General features: G+C 41.8%; 3 protein-coding genes across 9 annotated transcripts; 1 reads left to right on the top strand and 2 right to left on the bottom strand.

Annotated features, from left to right (window-relative positions):
- Nucleotides 1-442: 442 nt before the first annotated feature.
- plk2b (polo-like kinase 2b (Drosophila)) lies at nt 443-5,820 on the bottom strand. 2 transcript variants are annotated; one of them, XM_026188135.1, is made up of 14 exons: nt 5,579-5,820; nt 5,359-5,466; nt 5,131-5,247; nt 4,687-4,816; nt 4,339-4,522; nt 3,924-4,122; nt 3,649-3,820; nt 3,355-3,449; nt 2,931-3,063; nt 2,689-2,769; nt 2,398-2,557; nt 2,118-2,247; nt 1,854-1,964; nt 443-1,687 (listed from the first exon to the last, which is right to left on the bottom strand). In XM_026188135.1, exons 1-14 carry the CDS (start codon nt 5,762-5,764, stop codon nt 1,496-1,498), a joined length of 1,998 nt encoding a protein of 665 aa, XP_026043920.1. In that variant the 5' UTR covers nt 5,765-5,820; the 3' UTR covers nt 443-1,495. The 2 variants fall into 2 exon arrangements, with proteins under 2 accessions (XP_026043920.1, XP_026043921.1); XM_026188136.1 differs by having other exon boundaries at nt 3,649-3,796.
- Nucleotides 5,821-6,852: 1,032 nt separating this feature from the next.
- On the bottom strand, nt 6,853-11,501 carry LOC113033598 (protein N-lysine methyltransferase FAM173B). 3 transcript variants are annotated; one of them, XM_026187558.1, is made up of 7 exons: nt 11,204-11,501; nt 8,882-9,055; nt 8,713-8,721; nt 8,064-8,168; nt 7,832-7,972; nt 7,704-7,754; nt 6,853-7,609 (listed from the first exon to the last, which is right to left on the bottom strand). In XM_026187558.1, exons 2-7 carry the CDS (start codon nt 9,047-9,049, stop codon nt 7,421-7,423), a joined length of 663 nt encoding a protein of 220 aa, XP_026043343.1. In that variant the 5' UTR covers nt 9,050-9,055; nt 11,204-11,501; the 3' UTR covers nt 6,853-7,420. The 3 variants fall into 3 exon arrangements, with proteins under 3 accessions (XP_026043343.1, XP_026043344.1, XP_026043345.1); XM_026187559.1 differs by having other exon boundaries at nt 8,713-8,718; XM_026187560.1 differs by lacking the exon at nt 8,713-8,721.
- Nucleotides 11,502-11,658: 157 nt separating this feature from the next.
- rab3c (RAB3C, member RAS oncogene family) lies at nt 11,659-23,871 on the top strand. Of its 4 annotated transcripts, none has more exons than XM_026187557.1 (5): nt 11,659-11,707; nt 13,648-13,869; nt 17,406-17,524; nt 21,210-21,334; nt 21,524-23,871. In XM_026187557.1, the coding sequence occupies exons 2-5, from the start codon at nt 13,648-13,650 to the stop codon at nt 21,712-21,714; spliced, it is 657 nt and encodes a 218-aa protein (XP_026043342.1). In that variant the 5' UTR covers nt 11,659-11,707; the 3' UTR covers nt 21,715-23,871. The 4 variants fall into 4 exon arrangements, with proteins under 4 accessions (XP_026043342.1, XP_026043339.1, XP_026043340.1 ...); XM_026187554.1 differs by lacking the exon at nt 11,659-11,707 and adding an exon at nt 11,714-11,952; XM_026187555.1 differs by lacking the exon at nt 11,659-11,707 and adding an exon at nt 12,356-12,598.
- Nucleotides 23,872-24,652: the final 781 nt, after the last annotated feature.

The raw sequence follows: 24,652 nt of genomic DNA, 5'->3' as shown, positions 1-24,652 counted from the left end.
ACAAGGCCAGCCATATTGCACAGTCACTCATCTTTGCCGTCTTCCATTTATCACTGCAGAAGAAAACTCAGCAAATGAGAGGCCTTGAACCACGGTATAAACAACTGCGCTGTAAACACAACCTCTATCAACCCATCTCTCTCACTGCACCCATTTCCTGCTGCAAGTTTAAACATAGGGAAGATAAAATACTTGCTTTGACCTAGGCCCCTGCACAGATATGGGCATAATTAGCTTGAATCTAATTCTCGCCACACTGAACAGGAACCGCTTATTTTCTTATGAAACAAGGGCAGCCCCCGCTCCCCCAAGTATGTTTGAGAATAACCCTAATACATGGCATGTCCCTAATCTATTATTAAGGCCACTCTCAGAAAGAGTAACGGCATGAAACATCTTAACATCTTCAGGGAGTTTGAAAATAACAACAGTGAAAAGTCTGCACTTGTATACTGTCTTTTAACGTAGCAAGGCTCTAAAAATCAATTTACAGCACTTCACATTCACTCATGCACATGCACGGCAGTGGGGTGAAGCTTACATTCAACCTACTGGCTGATGTTGGGAACATCTTTGACTGTGGCCACACCCCAAAAAAAGGACAAGTACTCTTTTTTTTGATAGAAAAAGCTTGTTTATTAAATAAATAAATACTGCGCTTTTTTACACAATAAGTTATGCAGGACATGTTTTACCCAGGTGACAATGGCTCTTAAGGGATCCTCAGAGGATGTATGGTACTAGTTTTTTAGTTGTTTTTTTGTTGTTGTTTTTTTAACGTCATTTTCTCCTCCTGCCCCCTTCCCCCATATCACCCCTTTGGTTCTCAACTTAATAAGCTGAACCCATCTGTCAGTAAAGAGAACAAATCACAGTTTTTAAAGTTAGTGTGACATTACACCCTTCCCACTCAGACACACACTCACTCGTACACACAGCCAAACTCTGTAGCATCCTCACATATTAGCCAGTAATTCCTTTGCACTGGTGAGTTGGCCGCGACATAAGCTGTACAACATTTACATTATTCCACAGTCAGGCTCTGACATTCAGAGCATCAATATATGGATTCCCTCTGGATTAATTCAGCTATACTCTATACAGTGAAGCTGGTGCCAGCCCAGCATTTCTCTCTACTTCCCAAATATCCCTCTTTCCCCATCCCCATAAAACACTTGGGGATCGCATTCGTACCAACATACGCCCTCCTTTCTCTCCTTCCAACAATCCACATACAAGTCAGCCCTTTTCCATCCACAGTTATTGTGCTACATTTCAGTTTCTCAGTCTTTCAGTCTCTTGCTTTTTTATTTTTTTCCACACCTCGCACTGGTGCCCGAGTGATTATGACACCGCACAGCTGGATTAATTTACTCTGCTCAAATCCATTCTTGAAATCCACTCGTCTTCCACGGATTCTTTCGGCATCCTCATTCCACTGCAGTAACACGTTCGGTAGGTTTGCTCGTCTGTCCAGCACACGCTCTGTGTGGGTTTAGCTGCATCTCTGCAGAAGCATGTTGAGGGAATACACCATGCGCTCCCGCAGGTCAGTAGGGCAGCCAGACTTCAACAGGGAGCTGAGTTTGAAGGTTTTGGAGACGCGGTCTTCGTTAATGTATGTCAGCATGTACTCCTCCCTCTGGCAACACAGGATGATCTTGGTGTGATCGTGGTAAAAGTTAACCTTTAAAGATAAAAACAAACAAGAAAACTGATAAGTTTGGAGAACAATCTTTTTGTCTATTTGATTTGTGGTTTAAAGCTCCTTGATGCCATGCATCGCACTTGTAACTACGCTTCTACTGAGCATGCCCAGCAGCAGCTATGCTCCTGTGATAATGTGTGTTTACCTGGAAAGTGCCGTCATTAAACAGCATCATGAGGGCGCGGTCTGACTTGAGCCACTGCAGCAGGTAAAGTCTGGGCATGTGTGAGTCTGTTATAGTGCCAAGGTCCCCGCCCTGAGAAAGCAAAAGAGTAGCACATCAGGTTTAGACAAGCTGCAACGTCTCTAAGGCTACAGGGTGTGGAAATACAAAAGGAACATAACAGCAACATAACAATTTTTTTTAAAAATGGATAAAGGAGTGGAGGAATAACGATTTTTTACTTACATCCATGAGGTTTTCCTCCATGTAATGGGAGAAGTACTTAAGCACAGTGACCTGCCCGACAAAGTGTTCAGGAACCTCACAGGTGGGAAAGACAGAGCGCTGGCCTAGCTCTGCGTAGTAATGGATGGTCCTGAAACCCAAAATAAAACAAAAAAGATCAGATTCGGTTAGATGACATTTTTGAAAGATTTGACACGATAACCGCAGCATGCTTAGACAAGTTAATGTTGTGACTAATAACTTTTAAATTTAAGGGAGGGCGTTGAGAAAGAATACATACTTTCGGTCGGGTAGGAGGCTCATGTGAGTGCCATTGTTGAAGAGAACTCCCACGGTGTGATCAGATAACTGGTATCCAAAACCGTACTTGTTGGAGTAATCCACCCATTTAGTCACCCATTGAAGACTGCAGCTGGTTGAGCCCTGAGGAATGTCACTGGCTGCAGGGTGAACAGAAAGAGGAGGAGGGTTAGAATACAGTTAAAGGTATAATGAAACAGTGAGCTTAAGTGCACTATTAATTGCAGCTAAGGCATGCATGTAGAGGTCAAGGCTTTGTTAGTTCACTCACCTTTAGGCATATTCTCCAGACACCCCCTCAGCACACTTGCAACAGTCTCAGCCACACTCCCTGTCGTGCTGTCTTCCAGGCCTTTTGGAGCAATAACAGGTGCTCAGTCAGCTTGACATGACAATGGTACTAAACACTCTAGCTATGGCAGCAGCTCTCTGTAACACTGATTTCTTTTCCATAATACATCAAAAAATAATTCCAGTCTGTCTGCGCTCTGTTAAACGTGTGGGTGAACTTACATTCACTACTGCTGCTGCAGCTTCCCAGACTCCCCCTGACGATCAGACGGATGGTGTCTTGCGTCGTCGGGGACTGGCTCTCTGTTGCCGGGGCAACGGGGCTCTCGGCAGATGGCGGAAGTAGACTTCCATTCTGAGGTGGGAATGAGTGACGACAGGGTTTAGAATCTGTGAGTTTAGATCATCCCTTCCTACTATGACTCAGTGATCACCCACAGATGCAAAGAGGTTGGCTTAAAGGTTGAAAATAAGTGCTTTTAGCACTTCGGGAAAAATGTGCTCGTTATAAAGTTTTGGCACAGCTCCAGAATGACTCACTGGATTCTCCTCAACGTGATATCTCAGATCTATTTAACTGCCGTTATGATGAATCTACCTGCAACATCACCCACACTCTTGCAAATATCCTGTCTTCAGTTCTTACCTCAGACACCTTTTTGCTGTGCTGTTGGCTGATGGCAGTTCTCTCCAAGTCATGCTGCAACTTGTAGATCTCCTCTTCCTCTTTGGTTAACTTATCTATGAAGGACAAAAGGAGTGCAGAAAAATGAGAGGATGACCTCCATGACCAGCCTAAGGGTGATAAAATGGGTCATGCACACTCAGTTAACGCTAGGTGTAATGATGCCCGTGCTTCGAGCATAAATTCAGACTCAAATACAAACTATTAGTGTGACAAGTAGTATACTGAGAACTTAAATGCTGTTGCAATACTCACTCAGAGTCTCGTAGTACTTGACCTTGTCCCTCTTCCCACCAAACAGCGCAGCAGCAGCTTTCTTGAAGAAACTCTTGGCAGGGCTAGAGATGTGGAAATCTGGTGCTGAATGGCAGCAGCTAGCAGGCAGACGTTCTGGACTGAAGCCCTGTGAAGAACCAAAGTGGGTCATCTGGTGGGAAGTGGGGGGGGGGGAGTGTAATTGTTAAACTCCTACGCTGTGACATTTACAGTGTTCAACATAGAGTGACATAGAGTTGGCAATCGTGTCTAACCTGTGTGAAGAAGTCATGCCTCAGAATGTGGTCCAGGTTGGGCCTGTCCTCTGGCATCTTGGCAAGCAGGCTGGCGATTAGCTGCTTAGCCTGTGGTGACAGGGACGAGGGGAGGGAGTAGCGGGCTTCTCTAATACACCTGTATGTCTCCTTCAGGTTGGTGGTTTCGAAAGGAGGTCTGCCCAGCAGCATAGTGTACCTGGAGGAGGATAGAGGGCATTGAGTGAGGGAGCTATTTATGCCATAGGAGATGCATGGGTAGTTTATCACACATATCACATATTTCTAAGTGAAAGAAGTAAGACAAGAATAGGCCTGTCCATAACACCCGATGCCAATATAGATAGTTTCTTAATAATTCATTACTAAACCTTTTGAAGTTCCCTAATGCTAAATTTATAGATATCCGACTCACATTACACAGCCCAAGGCCCAGATGTCTGATTCACAGCCGTGGCCCTGCTTGTTGAGAACCTCAGGGGACAGGTAGTTGGGAGTCCCGCAGATCGTCTTCCTCCTGTTTCCCGCTGGCTCCAACTTGGCAGCCAGACCAAAGTCCCCGACCTTCAGCTCCATCGTCTCGTTCACAAAAAAGTTACCTGTCGGGAAGAAAGGGAATGAGATGATGAACACTTGATATTCAAGCCAGGATCAAAGCATGAGCACAGCAAATGTAGAGGTACAGACTGAGGTTTAGTTACAAGGAATGATGTTCTCCCTGCACACAATGAAAGATTATGCACAGCACTGTAATATCACTAACCAAGTTTCAGGTCTCTGTGAAGGATTTCCTGTTCATGCAGGTACTTCAGTCCAGACACAATCTGTCTCAGGTAATAACGCACCTCTGGCTCAGTAAGCACTTTGCGGACCTTCAGGATATGGGCTAATGACTGCGGGAAAAAAAACAAAGCATAGAGATGAGAATAATTATAGAGCTTTCCCAAGATATAAGCACTGTCCTCTGTGCAGAAAAGCTTATCACACTTGACTACTTCCCTTAATTTCAAACCCCGTGGTAACACATTAAAGTTTTCTACTTTCGACAGTTAATTAAAACAGTAAAGCTCTTTATAGAGTGGGGCACATTCTGAATACCAAGTAGTGCCTCGCTGGATTTTGGGTGCAATGCAGGTCTTGTTCACATTAGAAACACGGCGGCAGTAAAGTCATTTCAAATTTACCATGTGGAAAAAACAGCACTTACTTTCCTGCTGCAGTACTCCAGCAGGATGTAGATGTTCTCCTTGTCCTCAAAATGGTGATAAAAATGCACGATGTGTTTATGGTGTAGTAATCTGTGCAGCTCAATTTCTCTGTCAATCTAGCGAAACGAAAGACAAAACATGTCTTAAATATATATATATATATATATATATATATAAACATATAAGTTGAACATCACTGCGCTCAAGGATCGGAGTTGCGCGCTTACCTTTTCCCGTTGGTGAGGTTTGGAGACGCGCGCATGAGGGATGATTTTGGCTGCGTAAACTTTGCTGGTGGAGAGGTCGGTCATCTCATAACATTTAGCAAATCCTCCCTGGAAAAAGGAACAACACTGTTAACATGTTTTGTCTTCGGGTTAGGTAAATCCCAAGGGGGGAAAAAAATGTTTTTAAAGAAAAGAAAAAACGATGGAATGCTTGCGCTACCTTTCCCAAAACTTTTCCACGGCAGTAGCACTTCCCCGTGGCAGGATCAGTGATTATCCTGGCCATTTCTGAGGGTGCACTGCGCTCATCCATTTTCTTTCGGCGAGGCTCGCAGGACCTCTGCGTGGATTCACACATGGTGCTGCCGTTTGTCTGTTGGTGCCCGGCGCTTCTCTGTACTTCCATCAGTTATAGGTCTGTCGTACAAAACTCAGAATGGATCCCGGAGAGCTCGGCCAGGAGTCTTTATACTCTGGCGCTCAACCCTCCCCCTGTCTGCCGCCCTCTCTCTGACGTCACGGGCATGAGAGAACGGGGGTCTGGCTGTTATCGATTACCTCACATGTACGTTTGTGTTGGTGGTGGCACAGATATGGAAATATGTAAAGCGACGTGCGAAACTTTGGTTTTTTAATAAGCATTATATATATGCTTATATATATATGCTTATATATATATATATATATATATATATATATACACATTTTGATATATACATACAGTTTGATAATGAAGATAGACACGTGCTGTACTGTAGTATTTATTTAATCGAATCTGAATTCATCGAATAAATAGCCCCTTTAAGAAAATATACTTGCACATATCCACTATGCTGAAGAGAATCATTTGCATTCTCTTCAGGCTCACACCATCCGGTTGCTGCACCGAGGTCAGGTTGGAGCACGAGCGCCCTCAGGTGGAGATTTTGGACACTATTCAGATTAAAATGCGGGTTTCAGACATACCTTTGGGACCTGCAGTATGTTTATCAATGTAGTGCATGCCAGCTGAGCAGTGACACGTGGGACTTCACTCAGCTGGTTAGCGGTTGTATCTATAGATGTAGAAAATGTTGTTTTCAGAGTCATTTGCCTGTGGCAGTAGAAAGACCAGATTCATCCATGTGCAAGGCTGAATAACCCAACCTCATATGTATCCATTCCAGTCTTCTCTTCAGTGGCTCCTTGTTAAATTCAGAATTCACACAACTGTTGGGTTTTCTTTCTAATACTACTGAGGTGACTGTTGTTGTGAAAACTAAATAAATAAAACTGAATTGAATTGAAACAAAAACAGAAAGACACAAAAACTTCACCTCTTCTCTGCCTAAAAGTGAAATATTCCAACACATGTTGTTCAGATTGCTGTAAACAAACAGGCAAAGTGCATGCACCCATGTATTGCAAAGGGCTCAAATTACCACTTGCAGTTATGGCGTGGCTGTGCGGGCCATAACAACTACGTGCAGTGTCGAAAGACCAAACAAACCAATGTTAAACCTGACCTCCAGCTGTGGCCGCAGACATTTATTTTAGAAAAGCCACACACACACAAGAAACCACAGCATTTGAATTTAATGTCAGTGTCACAAAACCAAAATGAAACAAAACTATTCACAGACTCTCCTGCAGCATCCCAGTGAAGGACATTTATCGGTGCTGATGCTGGAAATAAATGGCTTGCAGTGTGAGAGCTCTCGAGGAGAGATGCAGTCAGTCACAAACATATTCTTTATAGTGAAGCATGATAACATTTAAAACAAGGACTTCAGCATTATGGCTTAAACTCCATTGGTTCTGAAAGTGCAAAGACTTAAAAAAAAATAGTACACGCGTCAGGTGAAATCATCCTGACATTTTGCTGCCGAGTCAGAGTCCTTCCATGTTCAAAGACTTCTTTGAACGATCTCTCCTGGTCAGTGCTTATAACTGCCAGACTACCAATTTATGCTCTCTTTGTCTGGGATTCTTATCATATTATATTGCACTTACTGCCCAAGAACAAAGTTCCCAGGAGGGTACAGTGCTGTTTTGAGTTACAATTCTAGAAAGTGCTGTAATTTTATTGCACTGCTGGTTTTGCTTCGCTTCTAAGGTACGAGCGCACAGTGCTGATGTCGTAAGCAAAGGTCTGATCAAGTCCGAAGCCAGCGGATGACTGCTGTGGCCAGTTAGGGAAAGGAAAGCGACAAGCGATAACAAGCGCGTCATCTGAAAGCTCTTTCAACAGCTTCTCTCCGAGCACCTCCATCTGTAAACCAGCAAGAAGAGCCAAATTAGCACAGCATCAGATGACCAAAAGCAGAGGAAAACAATCATTCTTCACGGGAAAAAAACCCACTCACCACTCCCGGAGCAAGGAACGCTGTCACATTATTGTATGGAGACAAATCGGTCTAAAAGCAAGAGACAAACATGGTCAAACTACAGCTATTACCAAGTGTAAAAGACTATATTTCTATCACAGTCTTACCTTCCAGAAATCTTTTTTAACAAAGACTGCCTGCCTGGAGGGGACTCCTGTCCAGCAGGCCTTGCTCCTGGCATATGCCACTAAAATGGAGTTTATTTCAAAGCCTGTGGACTGGAAACCAGCAGCAGAGGCTGCAAATACCTGGCAAGCAAACAGGAGGAGTTTCCAAAACAGTTCAACTCACAGCATATTCACAGATACCTTTTTCTCTAAGACAGGTACACTCACTCACCAGTCTTCCATCTCCTGATCCCAGATCTGCCAAGCGACCTGATCTACCCTCAAGCAGCTTCATCACGTTCGCAGTCTGATCTTTACTGGAGGGCAAATAGGGCACCTGGACAACAGTGCAAACATGCAGTGAGTCAGTACACATGGCAGGCATGATGTCTCAAGACTCTCCTTTTCAACACTGCCCTATTGCACAACTGACAGCATGCATTACAAAGTAATTGACATGAAAATATCCCAAATAAAATACAAATTGCTTCCATCTGTTGTTAAAGCTCCAAATTAAATGTACTTCTCTTCACAACAGTCAAGCCTGCTGTGACTATAGCCTTGAGTCAGCTCTCCCACTCACTGTCAGTGGAACTGCTTCACAATAATCTTCCAAATTACAATCTCAGCAGGACTCTCTGGTTCCCAGTTGTGGTAAACACTTTAAATCTGCCCATTGTACAAAACCATTTTTCTCCTAGCATAACATGTTTTATTTGAGCTATAGCTGGAGTCATGTCATTAATCCAAACCACACGCATGCGTACACACACTCCTCTATACGAGGTAAACTGGTAAAAGCAATTTAAATTATTGCATATTCATATTAACAAAAGATCATGGTGCAGTTCTCCATAGAAGGTCATCATGATTAGACTTACCGCTGTCTTCTTTCCCACATTTGTTGCATGGAGCTTTATGCTCCAAAGCAAGCAAATCAATGTTAATGTGCAAGTTATGTTACATGATCTGATTTCACACATGCAACATTTGATATGTGAGTCAGAGCAGGTCGGTAAAAACCCTAAATCTCAGGGCGATCTCAGGTACCTTGAGCCTCCATGGGATTTTGCGGAAGCCCGGTAGGGTGAAGAGGCTCCATAATCCGTACAGGCCTGTAAGCAGAGCACCTGTGCAGGCTGAGAAGATGGGATGAGGTCTGTTGGTAGGGAAGACCCCGCTATAGTTTTGCAGGATTACTTCAATGGAGTCTTCCATGGCAAACTGTGGCAGGAGGGGTTAAAATACAGCAAATAAGTGGAAATATTACTGCAGCCTGTATGAAACAAAATGCTACTTGTATGTGAGATATTCTGAGTAACTTACTCTCTGTTGTAATAGAAGGAAACTGATTTATTCATGTTGAGTAATACTGATTATTTTAAACATAGATAAAGATACAGGGTTTCAGAAGTATTTTTGTGATAGTGGTTTGGTCCTTCAGAAATTGTCTAAGTGGAAGCGTGGCTGTCTAGAAGAAATTCTTAAGGAAAGAAAAGAGCGAGAAAAGGCTGAGGTATGACCAATTACACAAGAGGAGATCAGGAGAACAGTGAGTGTCTACAGCCATCTAAAAAAAAAATAACACGGTGGAAACTCTGCCATAGTTTGGAGCTGCATTTACAGCCTGTGATGCTGGGAATTGTGTCATAATCTATTAAATTATGAATGCAGAAAAGTCCTGTTAGATTTTGATCCACCGTGCAACACATTCTGGAAAGAATCTGATTGGTGACAGCTTCATTTTTCAGCATCACAATGATCCCAAATACACTGCTAATAAAGTAAAAGCAAGCATGAATAGAAAAAGACACACAGTGGATCACTATCAGTCATGAATTGGTTTCCCCAGAGCCCGGACCTCAACATTACTTAATCAGTGTGGGATCATCTTGACAGAGAACGGAACAAAATGCAGCGAACATTGAAAGAAGAGCTTTGAGCGTTTCAAGAAGCCTGGAAAACTATTAAGACTTCAAGACTATGTAATCAAAACACCAGAAAGCTTGTCTACAAGAGTTCAGTATATGTTGAAAAATAAAAGAAGACATGCCAAACATGGACTTTCAAGCTCATTAGAATTGTACAAACTCCTGTTTTTGCTTTATATACTGCATTTCCATGCATGTTTGCACTCATTTCAACAAATTGCAGTGTCTATTTTCCATTTTCCTAGCAAAATATAAAGAAAAGAGGAGAGGCTCAAGGTTTTTCAATTCAATTCAATTAAATTTTATTTATATAGCGCCAAATCACAACATAAGTCGCCTCAAGGCGCTTCATAGATACAGAGAAAAACCCAACAATCATATGACCCCCTATGAGCAAGCACTTTGGCAACAGTGGGAAGGAAAAACTCCCTTTTAACAGGAAGAAACCTCCGGCAGAACCAGGCTCAGGGAGGGGCGCCCATCTGCTGCGACCGGTTGGGTCAGCACTGTGGTTATCAGAGCAGTTAGAGGCAACAAAATTGCAGATTTCAATAAATTCACTGTGATTATCTGGCTCGACATTTTCCATTTCATAAATTAATTCTAATTTAAATGACTTCCTTTCTGTACTGCAGTTTCTAATTGGACAATAAAACTTAAGACCAGTAGTGGCCATCATTCTGACACAGCTTACCTGCTGGATTCTGAAATACTCCATATATACATCGGCACCTTTTTAAAGAAACTGGTTACCATGTAAGTTTGTAAATGATCATGGTGTGAGTTTGCCTTAAAATATTCACAGAATTCAGCATTTACAGCAAAAATCAAAAGCAAAAAAGTTTTAAACTATATATTTCACACAATCTAAGAAGAATTTGGTATATATATATATATATATATATATATATATATATATATATATATATATATATATATCTTACTATCGACCTCTTGTATTTCACGAGGAAAGCAACATAACAAATAATTTCAAATTCCTCTTATCACTATTAAGACTATAAAGCAAGCTGATTTCCACACCACATAGCATACACCACCAGAGCAGCGTTTCCGACAGCAGGTGGGGCTACAGTGACCTTTCACTCGCCCACAAACCTTCTAGAAAAAAAATATTGACAACATTTAGGTCATGCACCGAAACTACTCGAAGGAACAATCCTGTTTATTCTCGACAACAAGGAGTTTTACCAGTACAAACTATCCCGAAAGAGCTATTTTCAGACACGCAGACATATTATAAGAGTTTTAGATTCTGGATGAAGTCGATGCAAGCGCATGCACAGTTAACCCACTCACAGCAGGACAGACAAACAGTTCGGTGTGTGTGTGTGTGTGTGTGTGTAGACTGGAGAAATGTGCAAAGTTCTAACAACACCTGAAAAACTCAACTATTGTTGACAGTTAAGTCTGTCTACCTTACCTGACCCTCCCCCTCGTCTCCTGCGCACTCAGCAGCACGCACGCACGAACAGATCGTCCAGTCAAACAGCGTTCAGTCAGCATGTCCCGCCCTCTCGCTTCACGCACTTCACGCACACCCTATCAAACGTCTGCTTACTGCCTGACAAATGAGCTCTGACTGAATCCGAGTTGTACTCCACGGTAATTTCATGCCTCCTGGGTCTGTGCTGCTTATCGCATGGCGCAATAGTATAAGATAAGCCACTTAGGATTCACGTGTGAACGCGTAAAAAAGCCTCTAATTAAGGCTGTTATATAAAAATAAATGTGTTTAAAATGCTTTAAATAGGTGTTTAATTACGATCATACATTTCAGGTGTGAATCTCTCTGCTCCATCTAATTATAGGCGCGATTATAATTGCAAAGATATTTTTTGTTGTTGTTGTTCATTTCCGCCGCGGCCTCATCCCAGACTCATTGAGCCGAAAGGTTCACAATAACAATATTCATCAGCATTCAGGGGTAGGCTCTTATTTGCACAGCCGCTTGTTCTCTGAAGTGGGGCTTTTTTGCTTCATGGGCGGGGGGACGGCAGAAAAACCGACCGACAGTGACGCAAAAGGAGAGGCTATTATATTTGCTTCCTGAAAAAAAAAAAAGACGAAATTATGCTCCTGAGCTGGGAGTTTATTGGATGCAAGAGAGAGCTGTAAAACAAATATTTGGAGAGAAAAAAAACTGATAATAGAATGGACTTGTATGGGAAGGTAAGATTCGCCATTTTTAATATATAGGCAAACTATAGCAGATACCCATAAAAGGTTTTTATCCCTGCACTCTTGATTTTGCATGGCAGGGGTCTGTACACGACATAGCCTACTGTTATCTGTTACTCTGACGCCCGTCAAAGGGTGAACTACAAAGGTTTTCTCTTTCTCTAAATATTTCAGTTGTTGACAGTTGGACTGAGCTGCATGCTGAGTAATGTAGTCAAATCTCTTCTTTTGATGCTGCAGTTTTCCTCCGCTCTCCTCCGGTGCAAAAACTACAACCCCCGTCTACGGGGTGACGGTGACGTCACAGACACGCACGAAACCCGCTTTTCCACCCTCCTCGTGTGCTCGTGCTCGGCTCACGCGGGCCAGCCTTTTTCGTCAGCTCGCGGGGTGGAGGGGAGGGGTGAGAGGCGGGCGCGTGCCAGATCGGAGGGGGACAGCTCCCAGGTGCTGAAATTGGTCGGAGCTCCACAGAGAGAAAGCGAGAGGCAGAGGGGGGAAGAAAACCAGCGCCCGCGTTAGATTCAGATATATACATATATTAATATAGATTTAAAAGAAAACGCATTCTACTAAAATAAAAAATAAAACAAAAAACAGGGCCAGATACAGATAGAACCGAGGCCTCCAAAAACAGGTTTGTTCACATAAATGTCCTCAACGCTTCTTCTTCTTCTCTTTTTTTTTCTGTAGCTTGTAGTCGTAATTGCGTGGAAGAATTTCATTGATAGATAAAAATGACCTGCCCAGAATTGGTCGCCGAAACACTAGCTGGCATGCGGCTTCTCGCTCATCCGCGGGGTGTAATTTTATAGCAGAGCTTCTTGCTTTATGCGGTGCGTGTAAATGACATCGTTGCAGCGATATTTTCAACACTGTGTCCTTGCAAAAACACTCCTCGGTGGTGTTGTTTCATACGCGGAAGCGAACCGAAGTCCTGATCTTGTGTGTGATGGAGGTCCGGCATCATTTATTAACTGCACAGGTTTGGCACAGAGGCTTTGTCGGAACATTCACCTTGGAGGCGGATATGACTGTGCTGGTGTCGTCCTGTTCGTAGTACTCTCGTCCTCGGAGGTCGCTGGCTGCTGACAGCTTGCACTGAAACGGTTTGGGTAGATGCTCTGCTAAGGTGAAAGATCCATGTGTGCTCTGTCCTTTGTATAACACCAGTGTGTGGTAATATGGGATGAGATTTGACGTTTTTATCAAACAGAAGTCAATTTCTAGAAGAAAACTTCACAGAGGAAAAAATCAGTGAGTCTTAAGGTTTAAATAGCTCAATACAATATGAATAGGAGTTGTGTAAAATTAAACATTAAAAGATCTGAATCTGAAATATTGCCCTCGCTCTCTCTGCCATAACATTAACCATCTTCATATGTTAAAGAAAGTATTTTAAGAAAAAATCAGGCTTTTAAAAGTCCTGGTTATCCAACAGTCATCGATACAACAGCTTGTGGTGCTGCTCATGCTGGTTTGCCTTACACAGCCTTCTGTCACCTCTGATCTGGCCTTGTAGAACAAGCTTGCACTTTTTACTCTGCATCTGTCTGCAGCACTCTCTTTTACTTTGTGGTCAATGGACATGAACCATCTTAAAAAGCACTTTTCTAAAAATGTTTCCAACCCTTTGCATTAACCTCCCCTCCCCAATCTCTTTTTTTTTCTTTCTTTTTTTTGCAGATGGCTGCCACTCAAGATGCGAAAGGAAAAGGAGAGGGAGGGGAAAATTTTGACTATATGTTTAAGCTGCTGATCATTGGTAACAGCAGCGTGGGCAAAACGTCTTTCCTGTTCCGCTATGCAGACGATGCCTTCACCTCAGCTTTCGTCAGCACCGTGGGCATCGACTTCAAAGTGAAGACTGTGTACAAGAATGACAAGAGGATCAAACTGCAGATCTGGGTATGAAATATTCAAACGCGAGCATTAAACATTTAGCGACATTGAGCCACAAAATATTTGACTGACGACCTAGCCAGAAGAAACAACTTGACAAATTTTGTTGAGAAGGAACGCTCTTTTAGAATCCGGATTCCTATGTAATGCCGTCTGAGCACAGGCAAAAGTTTGTGTTATATTTGAGTCTGTTTGAGGACGTAGGAGACCTGAAATGACACCAAAGCAAGCTTTAGTGGTGATAGTCCAGGGCATAAACAAAGTCCAGAATCTATCAAATGAATTGCAAAGTAGGAGTTCCAAAACTTAGTAATCACTAGGAACATCAGCTAAGTAGGAGTACTCGACAAAGGAAAAGGGGAGACTGAGATAAAATATATAAAAGGTAATACAGGAAGTGGAAACTGCAAGGAACACAGACACAGAGAGCAACACTTAGCAAAATAAAACAGGAAGAGCCACAACTGAACTGATAAAAACAAAAAGACCAACACAAAGATGAGACTGAAGGAACAAAATGGGAACACTAAAGGGAACTAATAAACCTAAAGTCAACTATGCCTAAACTACAACTAAAGACACAAATAACAAAACAATAAAGAACCAATCCTGAGCATCAGAAGGAGGAAAAACTCATAAGCATAAGGAAATACAAAATGAAAACTATACAACAATCTCTCGTTTCCCTCCACCTTTGTGTTCCTGCTGAATGACCCCTGTTTGTAAAAGGCTGTCAATCTATCACTTTGTCCTGACCTCTGTCCATATCTTCTTGTGTTTCAAGGATTCGATTGCTTTATATTTGGCAAAGTAAAAAAAAAAAACCACAACTGCACACAAAGGTATTAATTTAGATATTGGATAGAACATAACCACTTTAGCTCTGTATTTGGATTTGAATTTTATCTATTATCTCAATTGACATCAAAACATATCTCTAGTGATTTCTTCATCATTCCTATGGATTTCTCACATTTCTCTCTAATTTGTTTACATTCTTCCAAAGCAGTTGATAAGTTTGTAAAATTTTCCCCGTGATTGATGTCTTTTCACACAGAGAAAAATCCAAGTGAACCAAAATGCATCACTGCAAACCACGTGAGAATGGTCAATCTGTTTATTGGCCAGATGTGACCGCGTGCGACGCAGCAAAAATAAATACAGGAAGAAGGTGCTGTGCTCTAGACTATTGGAGAACATGGAGAATTTAGGTGTGAAGACGCTCTTAGAAAACGTGTGGTGCATTAAGCTGGTCGCTTAATTAACTCCATAAAGCTTCAGGAAAGGCTATAATGTGTTTGACACTCTAGTGTAAGCACTGAGACAGATGGAAGCTTCAACATCATTGACAAGATACTAGTAAGTGTTAGTTTGCCGCCCAGTGGGAGAGGAAACAGAAGCAACACCTTCTCTAGAACGTGTGGGAAACTGAAGAATGTCTGAGTTTGTTTAATTAGGAGTTCATCTGAGCTGTGAAACCAGATTGTCTCACTACACCTCTGAGATAGTGGGGAGAAGCAGAAAGCTTCTTGCTCTCTTTCTTTTTCTTTGACTTCCTTTCTACTCACTTACTTTCTGTTTTCTTTCTGTATTGCCACAAGTGTCAGCTTTCCTTCAGAGGTTCTGCTCTCTTGTTTGTCATCATAGCTGACTTTCTCAGCAATTAGCGATCCCCCAGACATTCGGCGTCTGCAAATCACATAGCGAGACAAAGCAAAGGCGCTTCGTCAGGATGTGGAAACAGACTTTGAACAGTCAAATAATTGGCTAATGGAGTTAATGTGTTTCCATCATAAGCACAGAAAAGCATAGTCAGAGAGAAAATCACTGGCCTCGCGTTCATGTAATCAGCCTATTGCTTTGAATTGGGCTAAGAAAGAGCTGTGGCACACACTAAGTGCCCATCTAAGGTGATGGGTGTTGGCTAATGTCACTGCGGTATGCACATCCTTAATCTGCTGAGGGATAAAACCGCATGTTGCATCACAGAGCTGTCCCTACTGTCGCATTAGGCTGAGCTGAATGAAACCAAGAGTGCTGGCAGCGTCATCATAGTGGAAAAACAGAAACTCACTTCACTCAATGAAGAAGAGAGTCGGGCTCCCTCTCCACTTGAAGCAGTCAGCTTGTTGGATTGATTTCTGGTGAATTGCAGACTACAAGCGAAGCTTTTCAAGGAGCTCAAATTCTCTGTACTCAAGCAGATTTTTTCCCTCTCGCTCCATCTTTTTAAGCAACTCACTAAAACATCCTTGAAATGCAAAGGTCATTGTCAAGCACTCGGCCAAGAATCAAAAGGCTTCTAAAACACTTCAAACTGAAAGAAAGGAACAAGACTGTGGTTACACTAGCATTCATACGATTGGAGGATAACTTCATATATGCACAGTGAGAGTGAACAAGTTTCTGAAACATATCTTCCCCTTTTTATGTTGGTCAGTCCACAAAAAAAGCTGTTTATGCAGAACCACACAGACTAGCTGCTGACATTAAAATGCACATGTTTGCATGCATTCGTTTTTGCAGCATTGTCAACTGACAAAAGGTCCGAGCCGTGCTGTGCGTGGAAGCTCGGCAGGCTGTGAGCTCTGTCTTTGTGGAGTGAAGGTCAGAGCTGTCCTCTGGCTATAACAGGCACACTGTTGCGGTTATGTGCAGTATGACAGAAAGCAAAAGTACTGTGGCAAATACAATCCACTGCTGCCTTCTGGGCTTCTGTTTAACAAGAGCCAAGTAGATCAGCCAGAAGTCCTCTGTCATGTTTCACAGACGGCTGTGAGCACACTTGTTGTGGGTGTAACAACAGCTCAGTAAACATACAGTATCTTACTGGGATTTCTGGTTATGTAACTGTGTGTAAAATTGCAGGTCTGCACATATTTAAGCAATCACAGGAACATTTATCGTGATATAGCTGCCTGGATCTATTTTTCTTTGTTTCTCATGAACAAAAAACTTCATCTGTCTGTACTGACATCTCAGCAAAGCCTGTGGCGAGTGCTTGCTTTTGCCAGGGCGATCTGTGTGCAGTGTGCTGCTCCTCAAATGCTGTGTAATCACTCGCTTTGCTTCTGAGCATTTGGTCCAGACTCACAAACAGCGAGCAGGTTTCTCGAGGTTCAGATCATTGTACTTCTATATTTAACCCCCTTTTTCTAAGAAATATATGTCACGAGGCTGAGCTTTTAATCCTGCACCACTGAGTATTCAACACTACTGAGCGATTATCAATTATTACTGAGGAGAGAAAAGAATCAATCACATCAGCCAAAACTGAATTGCTCTTTTTTGGCACTTCATCAATGCATCACCAGTGAGGCAATTAGTATAATGATTGTTTCTGCATCATGGGCACAGTAAATGAAGCTGTGAACATGTGTACATAACATTCCAAACTTGAGTTGATTTAAACCAAGCAAATGTCTCAGTTTGAATCATGTTTGCGCAATCGGCTTATTCATATTTTGCATGTGGCTGAACCTGACAGTGTAAAGTGCAGTTAGCTGCTCACAGCAGTGATAAATCTTGTTTTCTGTGCACAGGACACAGCGGGCCAAGAGCGCTACAGGACCATCACCACTGCCTACTACCGCGGGGCCATGGGCTTCATCCTCATGTACGACATCACCAATGAGGAGTCCTTTGGTGCTGTGCAGGACTGGTGAGTTATGGCTGCCCATATTCGTCAGTTTTGTGTGACAGGTGTCATCTCTAGGCCCTTTTTATTCTGGATATCATTTGCATCACATCAGCATATCAGGCCTGTTTGTTTTCATAATGCATGCAGTTCATATCTGTTGAGGCTGATGTGAGTAATGGCAGTCTTTAGTCTGATTTTAAACATGCTGTGGTGGAGCCTGTTCCTAAAAATTATCCAACTTCAAACTTCATTTCTAAACTCTCTTTAATTTCCGAGGTCCTGGAGAAAGTCTTCATCTCCGGTCTCTCAGTTGGATCATGTTGTTGGAATTAAAGCAAATACAGTACAAAGGTTAAAATCATATTCAGCCGGGCTATACAAAATTCTCATGCACCCCACTTTTATGTGGGGCCCTCAGCCTTTTTTTCAACTTTTATACTGGTCTCAGTATGGTTCATATTAATGTTGCACAGTTTTATCTGCCACTGGAACATAAATCTATGATTCCTCTGAAAGGCGTACTGGGCTGTCTGGAGAATGTTAACACATGGATGCACTAAATCTTCTTAATTGAAAAAACAAAAACAGATTTTATTGTGTTTTTTATAAACCCTCACCTCCACCACTTTGACCTTTTTTAAAAAAGTTTTTTAAAAAGCCCTTTGCAAGGAACCTGGCAGTTATCTCTTACTTCTGATAAATAGATAAATGCTGCATTTGAAAATCCATTTTTATTCTTGGGCTTTTAAATCAGACTGAGTTCTGAGTATTTTTATTTGTGTTGCTTTTCTCATGTTTTCTCACTAAATGTTTTCCTTTTTAATTTCTTGTCTTTTTGTTCAGTGTTTTATGTCATTTGTTTCTTTTAACTGTACAACACTTTGGTCAGCAGCTGCTTTTAAGTGTGCTATAAACTAAACTGGACTTAATGTTGTACATGATCGATACTTCTTCTATTCCTCTCCTGTGAATATCAATGCATTTGCTATGCAGCTTTCTTTGAGTGTGCAGGAACTGTTTGCATGGACTGATTAAATTCTGGTGGTCTTTCTTTTAGGACACTGGCATAGGTCAAGTCTCACCTTTACTTTGTTTATTCATATTGTGGGACAACACTTTCCTTGCAATTATTCAACACCACAACTGTTTAATAGCAGATAAGACTGTGACATAGGTTAAGTTTATAAACTTAACCTAACTTGTTAGCGGAGATAGTTTGAGTTCCTTGTGAGTCTGAGCTGTTTTAACTTTCCAAAGTCCTCGCAGTGGCCACAGCACTGTCTCACATTTGACAGGCTTGTTATGTAGTGTTTGCAGCGCTGTTGTCAGATTTAAGAATCAAGGAAGGGAACTTGTCAAGGTCATGGCTGCGGTCCATTCATGAGTCACTGAAGTGTCTGCGGGGTGTAACAGTAAGTCTGAGCCAAGTCCAAATATCTGTGATTCATGATGATGCACCCAAGTCTAAAACGGGACTTAGAAGGCTTCATCGAATCAGGAAGTGGGTTTTGGGTTAGAATTTTCACTCTAGCAACAAGAAGTTCTCCTCAGTGTAACCATTACAGCACAACAGCATCAAAGATTCATTAAAACATCAGATCCACCCCCCCCCCCCCCCCCCCCGACATGTCTTTTGGTTTATATTTTGCTGATCCTTCCTCTTGACTGTACAAAAGTGTTGGGATGGGAAACATCTTGTAGTTTATTTACACTGTTTCTTGCACTTTCCCAGCCTCACCCACTGCCAGGCAAAAGAGATTACAGGAGCTCAAACATGCATTTTTGAGAGGAAAGATTTGTGAATCATCAGAGGCTCATCCTTATGATGTAAATGTTGTAGCAGCTGCACTGAGTTATACATATTGCGGCACTTTTGCAGTTGATCCAACTTCATACTTCATTTCTAAAGTCTCTTTAATTTCCGAGGTCCTGGAGAAAGTCTTCATCTCCGGTCTCTCAGTTGGATCATGTTGTTGGAATTAAAGCAAATACAGTACAAAGGTTAAAATCATATTAAGCTAGGCTATACAAAATTCTCATGCACCCCACTTTTATGTGGGGTCCTCATAAAAGTGGGGTGCATGAGAAATTCTTTGTGTGACTTGTATGATAAATACCATTACTGTAAGACCGCTGTCTTCTCCGCTCCAGTCACTCAGCTGTTAAAGTGTTTAATCTAACAAAACGCATATTTGTTGTTTAACTGGAAATGAAATGTTTAAAAAAAAATCTGCTGGGGTTCTGTACATCAGCAGGAACTGCTTCATATCATCTGCCTGATTGGTATTCAAGTGCTTTTTCTGTTACTGTAAGCCAGAAAGGCTTTCTTGTAAAGACAGCTCAGAGCCAGACACACCTATTATTCTTTTAAGGCCTGCTTGACACTTTAATAGAGCGCTGCAGTCTGAGCACAGTCTGTGATGGGTATCTCAATTAATGGAGCCAAGTGTGTCACTCGCAGCAACCATCCAGGAGAGTCACCTGTGAACTTGTTCACCAGACGGTGCACAAATCCATCAGCTGTACACAAAAGAAGAGGCTCTTTTTTTACCTGCCACATAACCAGAATCCTTCTTTTTTTTTTTTGCCTTTACCACAGGCCTCAGCTCTGATTTCTCTCTCTCTACCTTGTTCCTTGTGACAAGGTTGGAGGAAAAAAAATAGAGGTTGCCAAGGCAACGGCTGCTTCCCTGACAGTGGCTGACTAAAGCCTGTGACGCGCTCATTTCCTGCCTATGTCATAGGAAAATGAGGGAAGCGCTGTGAGATTGACATCAACTGCTTAAGATTCCAATAAAATAAATATTGGACAGCAATAGGAAAAAAGGCACTTACCTGTTTCATTTAACACCTCTTAATTACTTGTGTTGCTTCGTTAAATGCGATACAAACACCAGTACTATTTTTTTCTTGGTCAGTGAATAATACCTGCACGTAGATTCAGACTGACCCACATCTGAAGCAATAAAACAAGACAGAACTGGACAGAGAGCAGCGGTGTGCCGACATCATGCTGCTTTCTCTCTCTCTCTCTCTCTCTCTCTGAGATGTTGTTTCTTCCTTTTTCTATGGCTGGCTCCTTCTCTCCTGTTTTCAGCCTGTGGTGTGTTTACTGCCCTACTTTCTGTCAAAACTGCAACACCACGGGAGGAATTTGTTCCTTAAATTCCTTCCCAGATTGCAAGCAGCCTGCAGAGGTAAGAGCCATTCAAGCAGCTCACTGATTTGCTGTGAAATCCTTGTTCATGTGGATGTCGTTATTAGCATGTAATGATATTAACACTTGACACAGTTCACAAAACTATTTTAACAATGGAATCCAGTGTTTCCCGTGTGTGTGTGTTTGTGACTAAAGCCAAAAAGCTTTATAGCTATCTAAATATAAATTGTAAATATCTAAAAAATAGCAAATAATCACCTACATTACAGCAACAGTGACTACGAATTTTCAGAACAGAGCTGCCACTGACCCACTTTTCCGCAATGCCATCAGTGACTCAGATATGACACGATGCCAAACAAAAGGAGATGCAATCACTGTTCATGACCGACCCAAATGGTGGACAGATTTACATCTTGCCCTTTCTTCCGGTCCAATAAAAAAGTGGCACAGAATCTGTTTCTAGCACTTTCTGAGAAACCCGGCAAACAGCACTAATGTGAATGTGATGTATTTTTGTTGTGTTTTCTTTCTGATTACGTGCAGGTCAACCCAGATAAAAACCTACTCGTGGGATAACGCGCAGGTGGTGCTGGCTGGGAATAAGTGTGATATGGAAGAAGAGAGAGTGGTCTCGGTGGATAATGGCAGACTGCTGGCGGAGCAGTTGGGTGGGTCTCAGAGCAACATTCAGCACTTGGTGTTTTTAAAACTGGGTTGCATCACAGTCTGGTTTTTGCAGAAAGACCTTTGACATTTATTTGTTTTGTACAGACAGTCAAGGTTGTTCTAAACAAACAAAAACACCCCACATTTATCTTGTGATCATTAATCGGTCATTTCTACGTTCTGATCCCAAGGTTTCGAGTTTTTTGAGACAAGCGCCAAGGACAACATCAACGTGAAGCAGACCTTTGAGCGTCTCGTCGACCTAATTTGCGACAAGATGTCTGAGAGTTTGGACGCTGATCCAGCTGTCACTACGGGAGCGCCCACTGCCAAACTCACAGACAGCGCTCCACCCCTCCAGCAGCCCGGCTGCAATTGTTAGTGAGCCATGTCAAGGAGCAGGAGAGCAGCACAGGTCCTGTAAGGTGGTAAAAAATTGTTCTCCCTGAGCGTTATCACTCCTGCTATAGTGCTGCTTTCCCCTGGACTACACTTCAAACCCCGTTTAGTAGTAGAATTACAAAAATCTGTCCTATTATCTCTTAACTTTATCACCTTATATCAATAGCAAATAACCAGGAAAACAAACGTGGCTGTTGTAAGATGCATAACATTACAGTATAACTTGAATACACAGACACCATATTCTCATTCTTTGGCTAGTTAGTGTGGTTACAAACCAAGTATGTTTCATAGGCTGCAAATAGTTCACACTGTACACTTAATCCTTAAGACCTTTAAAAGCTATAATAATGATGATAATACCTTGAAGGATAGTCAGTGAGTGCTTTAATAAGCTTTTTATTTTTTATGTTTTTGTACAGTATGTTTTTTCCTTTTATAGGTTCCTGAAGCTGCCAAATCTATGATTTAGTGCACTATAGGATGTAGCGGCTTTCTTTTGTGTAACGTGTGTGTGTGTGTGGCTGTTGTGTGACTGCACAATAAGTGAGTGCGGGTTTGCGTGAATGCGAGTATTATGTCCGACTGCAACTTCGCCATCTTAAAATCATCTACCTTGGAAAAAAGTGGCCTTTTAGCATCTTCAATACGGCCTCTGTAAGTCCCTCTGTCCTGTTTTACTGTTGGAGTGTGTGTAACGTTGACGTGAGTACTGTTCCACCCTCCGCTGTCTGTAGATGTGATTCCTCTAAGTATATCTAATAAGTATATCTTAAGCAACCATTTCCATGTGCTTAGCCTCCAAGACACTCTTTTATAGTTCGATCCAATGAGCATGCTGCCAAAAACTCAATAATGTGTGCTGTTTTATTTTAAGATAGGCCTTACCCAAACCTAACCATCCCCTGCTCCATATGAAAACAGTGATTTAGCATTCCATTAAAGGAAAAATCTCTTACTGTCAAAGCACAGCTCACTGTGTGCGATACACAACAAATGATCAGCTCTGTCATGGAATAAACAGCCATATATTAAAATATGTTTAAGTTTTGACTCAGCATGCTTAAATTCCATGTTTGTATGATAAAATGAAGTCCTCCATCCTACCCCCACCCTCTGAAAAAATTGACAACAATGTAAAAAGGGAAACTTCTCATAGCGGGCATATACCGTACTCTAGTGTCTTAATGTAATTCCATGTAATAGAAACGTTGTAGGTTGTTTGAAAAGCCAGAAAAGTTTCAGTTCTGCTAGTCTTAGAAGAAAATAAATTGTGCCAAAACATTACAGTTCTTTTCACATCGTCGGTTGTTTGTCACATAGTTGAATAAAAGCTCTAAACAATTGCATGAAGTCAGTCCTGATATACCTGTGTAGATTTATATGATAAGATACTGTATATATCACGCTGTGTTACAGATTTAGGAGCATTGTCATGGCGTTCGCCGTGAGATGCAATGGGCCAATAAGTGCAATATTTTATGAATTATACCCTGTACATAGTTTCTCCCGTCCTCAAGTACAATGACCCCAGCTGCCGTATGTGAGTGACAGTAGGTCAGAATAACTCGTAAAACCCGAGGATGTGCTTCATTCAGTAACTGAATGTGCGACTGTAAGTGTGTATGTGTGCGTGTACCTGCCATATTGAAGAGACAAATTACGTAATATAGTGTACTGTTTGTGTATACCTTTTGTACAAATGTATTCACATACTATATGCTGTTCCTGCTAACTGTTGGTTGTTGACCGAACTTGTATTATCATGTCAAAATGCAGTGTTGTTGTGACAGATAGTCAGGGAGAAAACTTAGTCCATGACATATGCCATACTGTTTTACTAATGCCAAGAATAGGAATACACATGAACTAGTTTAAAGCGCCTGCGTGTACACATCTGTGTATGTGTGTGACATTATGATTTGATGCCAGTAGCCATGAAATAAATTACTGTAATGATCGCATTAATTTCATAGAGTGATGGTTAGCCTCAGCCCAACAGTCACTTGAGTAAAAATGCCATTTTAAAATATTATGTCTTTACATATAACTGAATATATTTATTTGTTGGAGTGCAAGCAGACTAAGAAGTATGTTTTTGAGATTATAGGAAATAAATCCAATTCTATCTGCGGGCGTTTGTGTCCTTCGTGACTCTTTGTTCACTCGTGAAGCGTGAAGATTGCTCTCCAACCCGCACCTGATGTTTCAGTGAAACTGCTCTGGTCCCATTTTAAGGCAAAGTGCGCCACCTAGTGACACGATGCTGGATTAGCACCAGAGCGGAAGTGACGAATTTATGGTGAGTCGAACCCACTATGACTATATTGTACATTTGAACGTTGTACTTTTATCGCACTTATTTTGAGTAGAAAATGTTGCATTTATCGTTTTATTTACTTTTTTACTATAGTTTTACCTGATAGGCATTGTCATAGGTACACACTATTAACTGTAACTCCATTGGAGGTGCAATAAAAACACAATTGTGAAGCTACTTTAAGTATACAGTCACCAGACATTTCATTAGGTACACTTTGTTAGTATTGGGTCAAGCTTTGCTTCATTCTTCATGACAAAGTGCTGAAAACATTCTTTAGAGATTTTGGTCCATATTGACATGATCGCATCGGACAGTTACTGCACATCCATGATGCAAATCTCCCCTTCTACCACATCCCAAAGGCGCTCTGATGGATTTAGATCCAGTGACTGTCGAAGCCACTTGAGTACAGTTGTCATTTTTAAGACAACAGTTTGAGATGATTTGAGCTTTGCTACATAAACAGTTTGCTAGGTAGGCTGTGGTGTACTTTGGGGTGACTGTAGCTTGGTGGTTGGTTGGAGGTTCGATCGCTCACTCTACAATCCAAACATTGCAGCAGAAATTGAGAAATTAAGACTCGTCTCCTGCTGTC

The sequence above is a fragment of the Astatotilapia calliptera genome, chromosome 12 (assembly GCF_900246225.1).
Source record: "Astatotilapia calliptera chromosome 12, fAstCal1.2, whole genome shotgun sequence".
Lineage (NCBI taxonomy): Eukaryota > Metazoa > Chordata > Actinopteri > Cichliformes > Cichlidae > Astatotilapia > Astatotilapia calliptera.
This window is presented reverse-complemented; position numbering and strand designations above follow the sequence as displayed.

Coding starts and splice junctions, on each gene's coding strand:
- plk2b (XM_026188135.1), bottom strand. CDS start 5,764: ATGGAAGTACAGAGAAGCGCCGGGCACCAACAGACAAACGGCAGCACC. Junction 4,523..4,686: donor TCACAGAGACCTGAAACTTG/GTTAGTGATATT, acceptor TCTTCCCGACAG/GTAACTTTTTTGTGAACGAG. Junction 1,965..2,117: donor TGGAGGAAAACCTCATGGAT/GTAAGTAAAAAA, acceptor TTGCTTTCTCAG/GGCGGGGACCTTGGCACTAT.
- LOC113033598 (XM_026187558.1), bottom strand. CDS start 9,049: ATGGAAGACTCCATTGAAGTAATCCTGCAAAACTATAGCGGGGTCTTC. Junction 7,973..8,063: donor GATCAGGAGATGGAAGACTG/GTGAGTGAGTGT, acceptor TTTGCTTGCCAG/GTATTTGCAGCCTCTGCTGC. Junction 7,755..7,831: donor TTAAAAAAGATTTCTGGAAG/GTAAGACTGTGA, acceptor TCTTGCTTTTAG/ACCGATTTGTCTCCATACAA.
- rab3c (XM_026187554.1), top strand. Junction 13,870..17,405: donor GGATCAAACTGCAGATCTGG/GTATGAAATATT, acceptor TTCTGTGCACAG/GACACAGCGGGCCAAGAGCG. Junction 17,525..21,209: donor TTTGGTGCTGTGCAGGACTG/GTGAGTTATGGC, acceptor GATTACGTGCAG/GTCAACCCAGATAAAAACCT.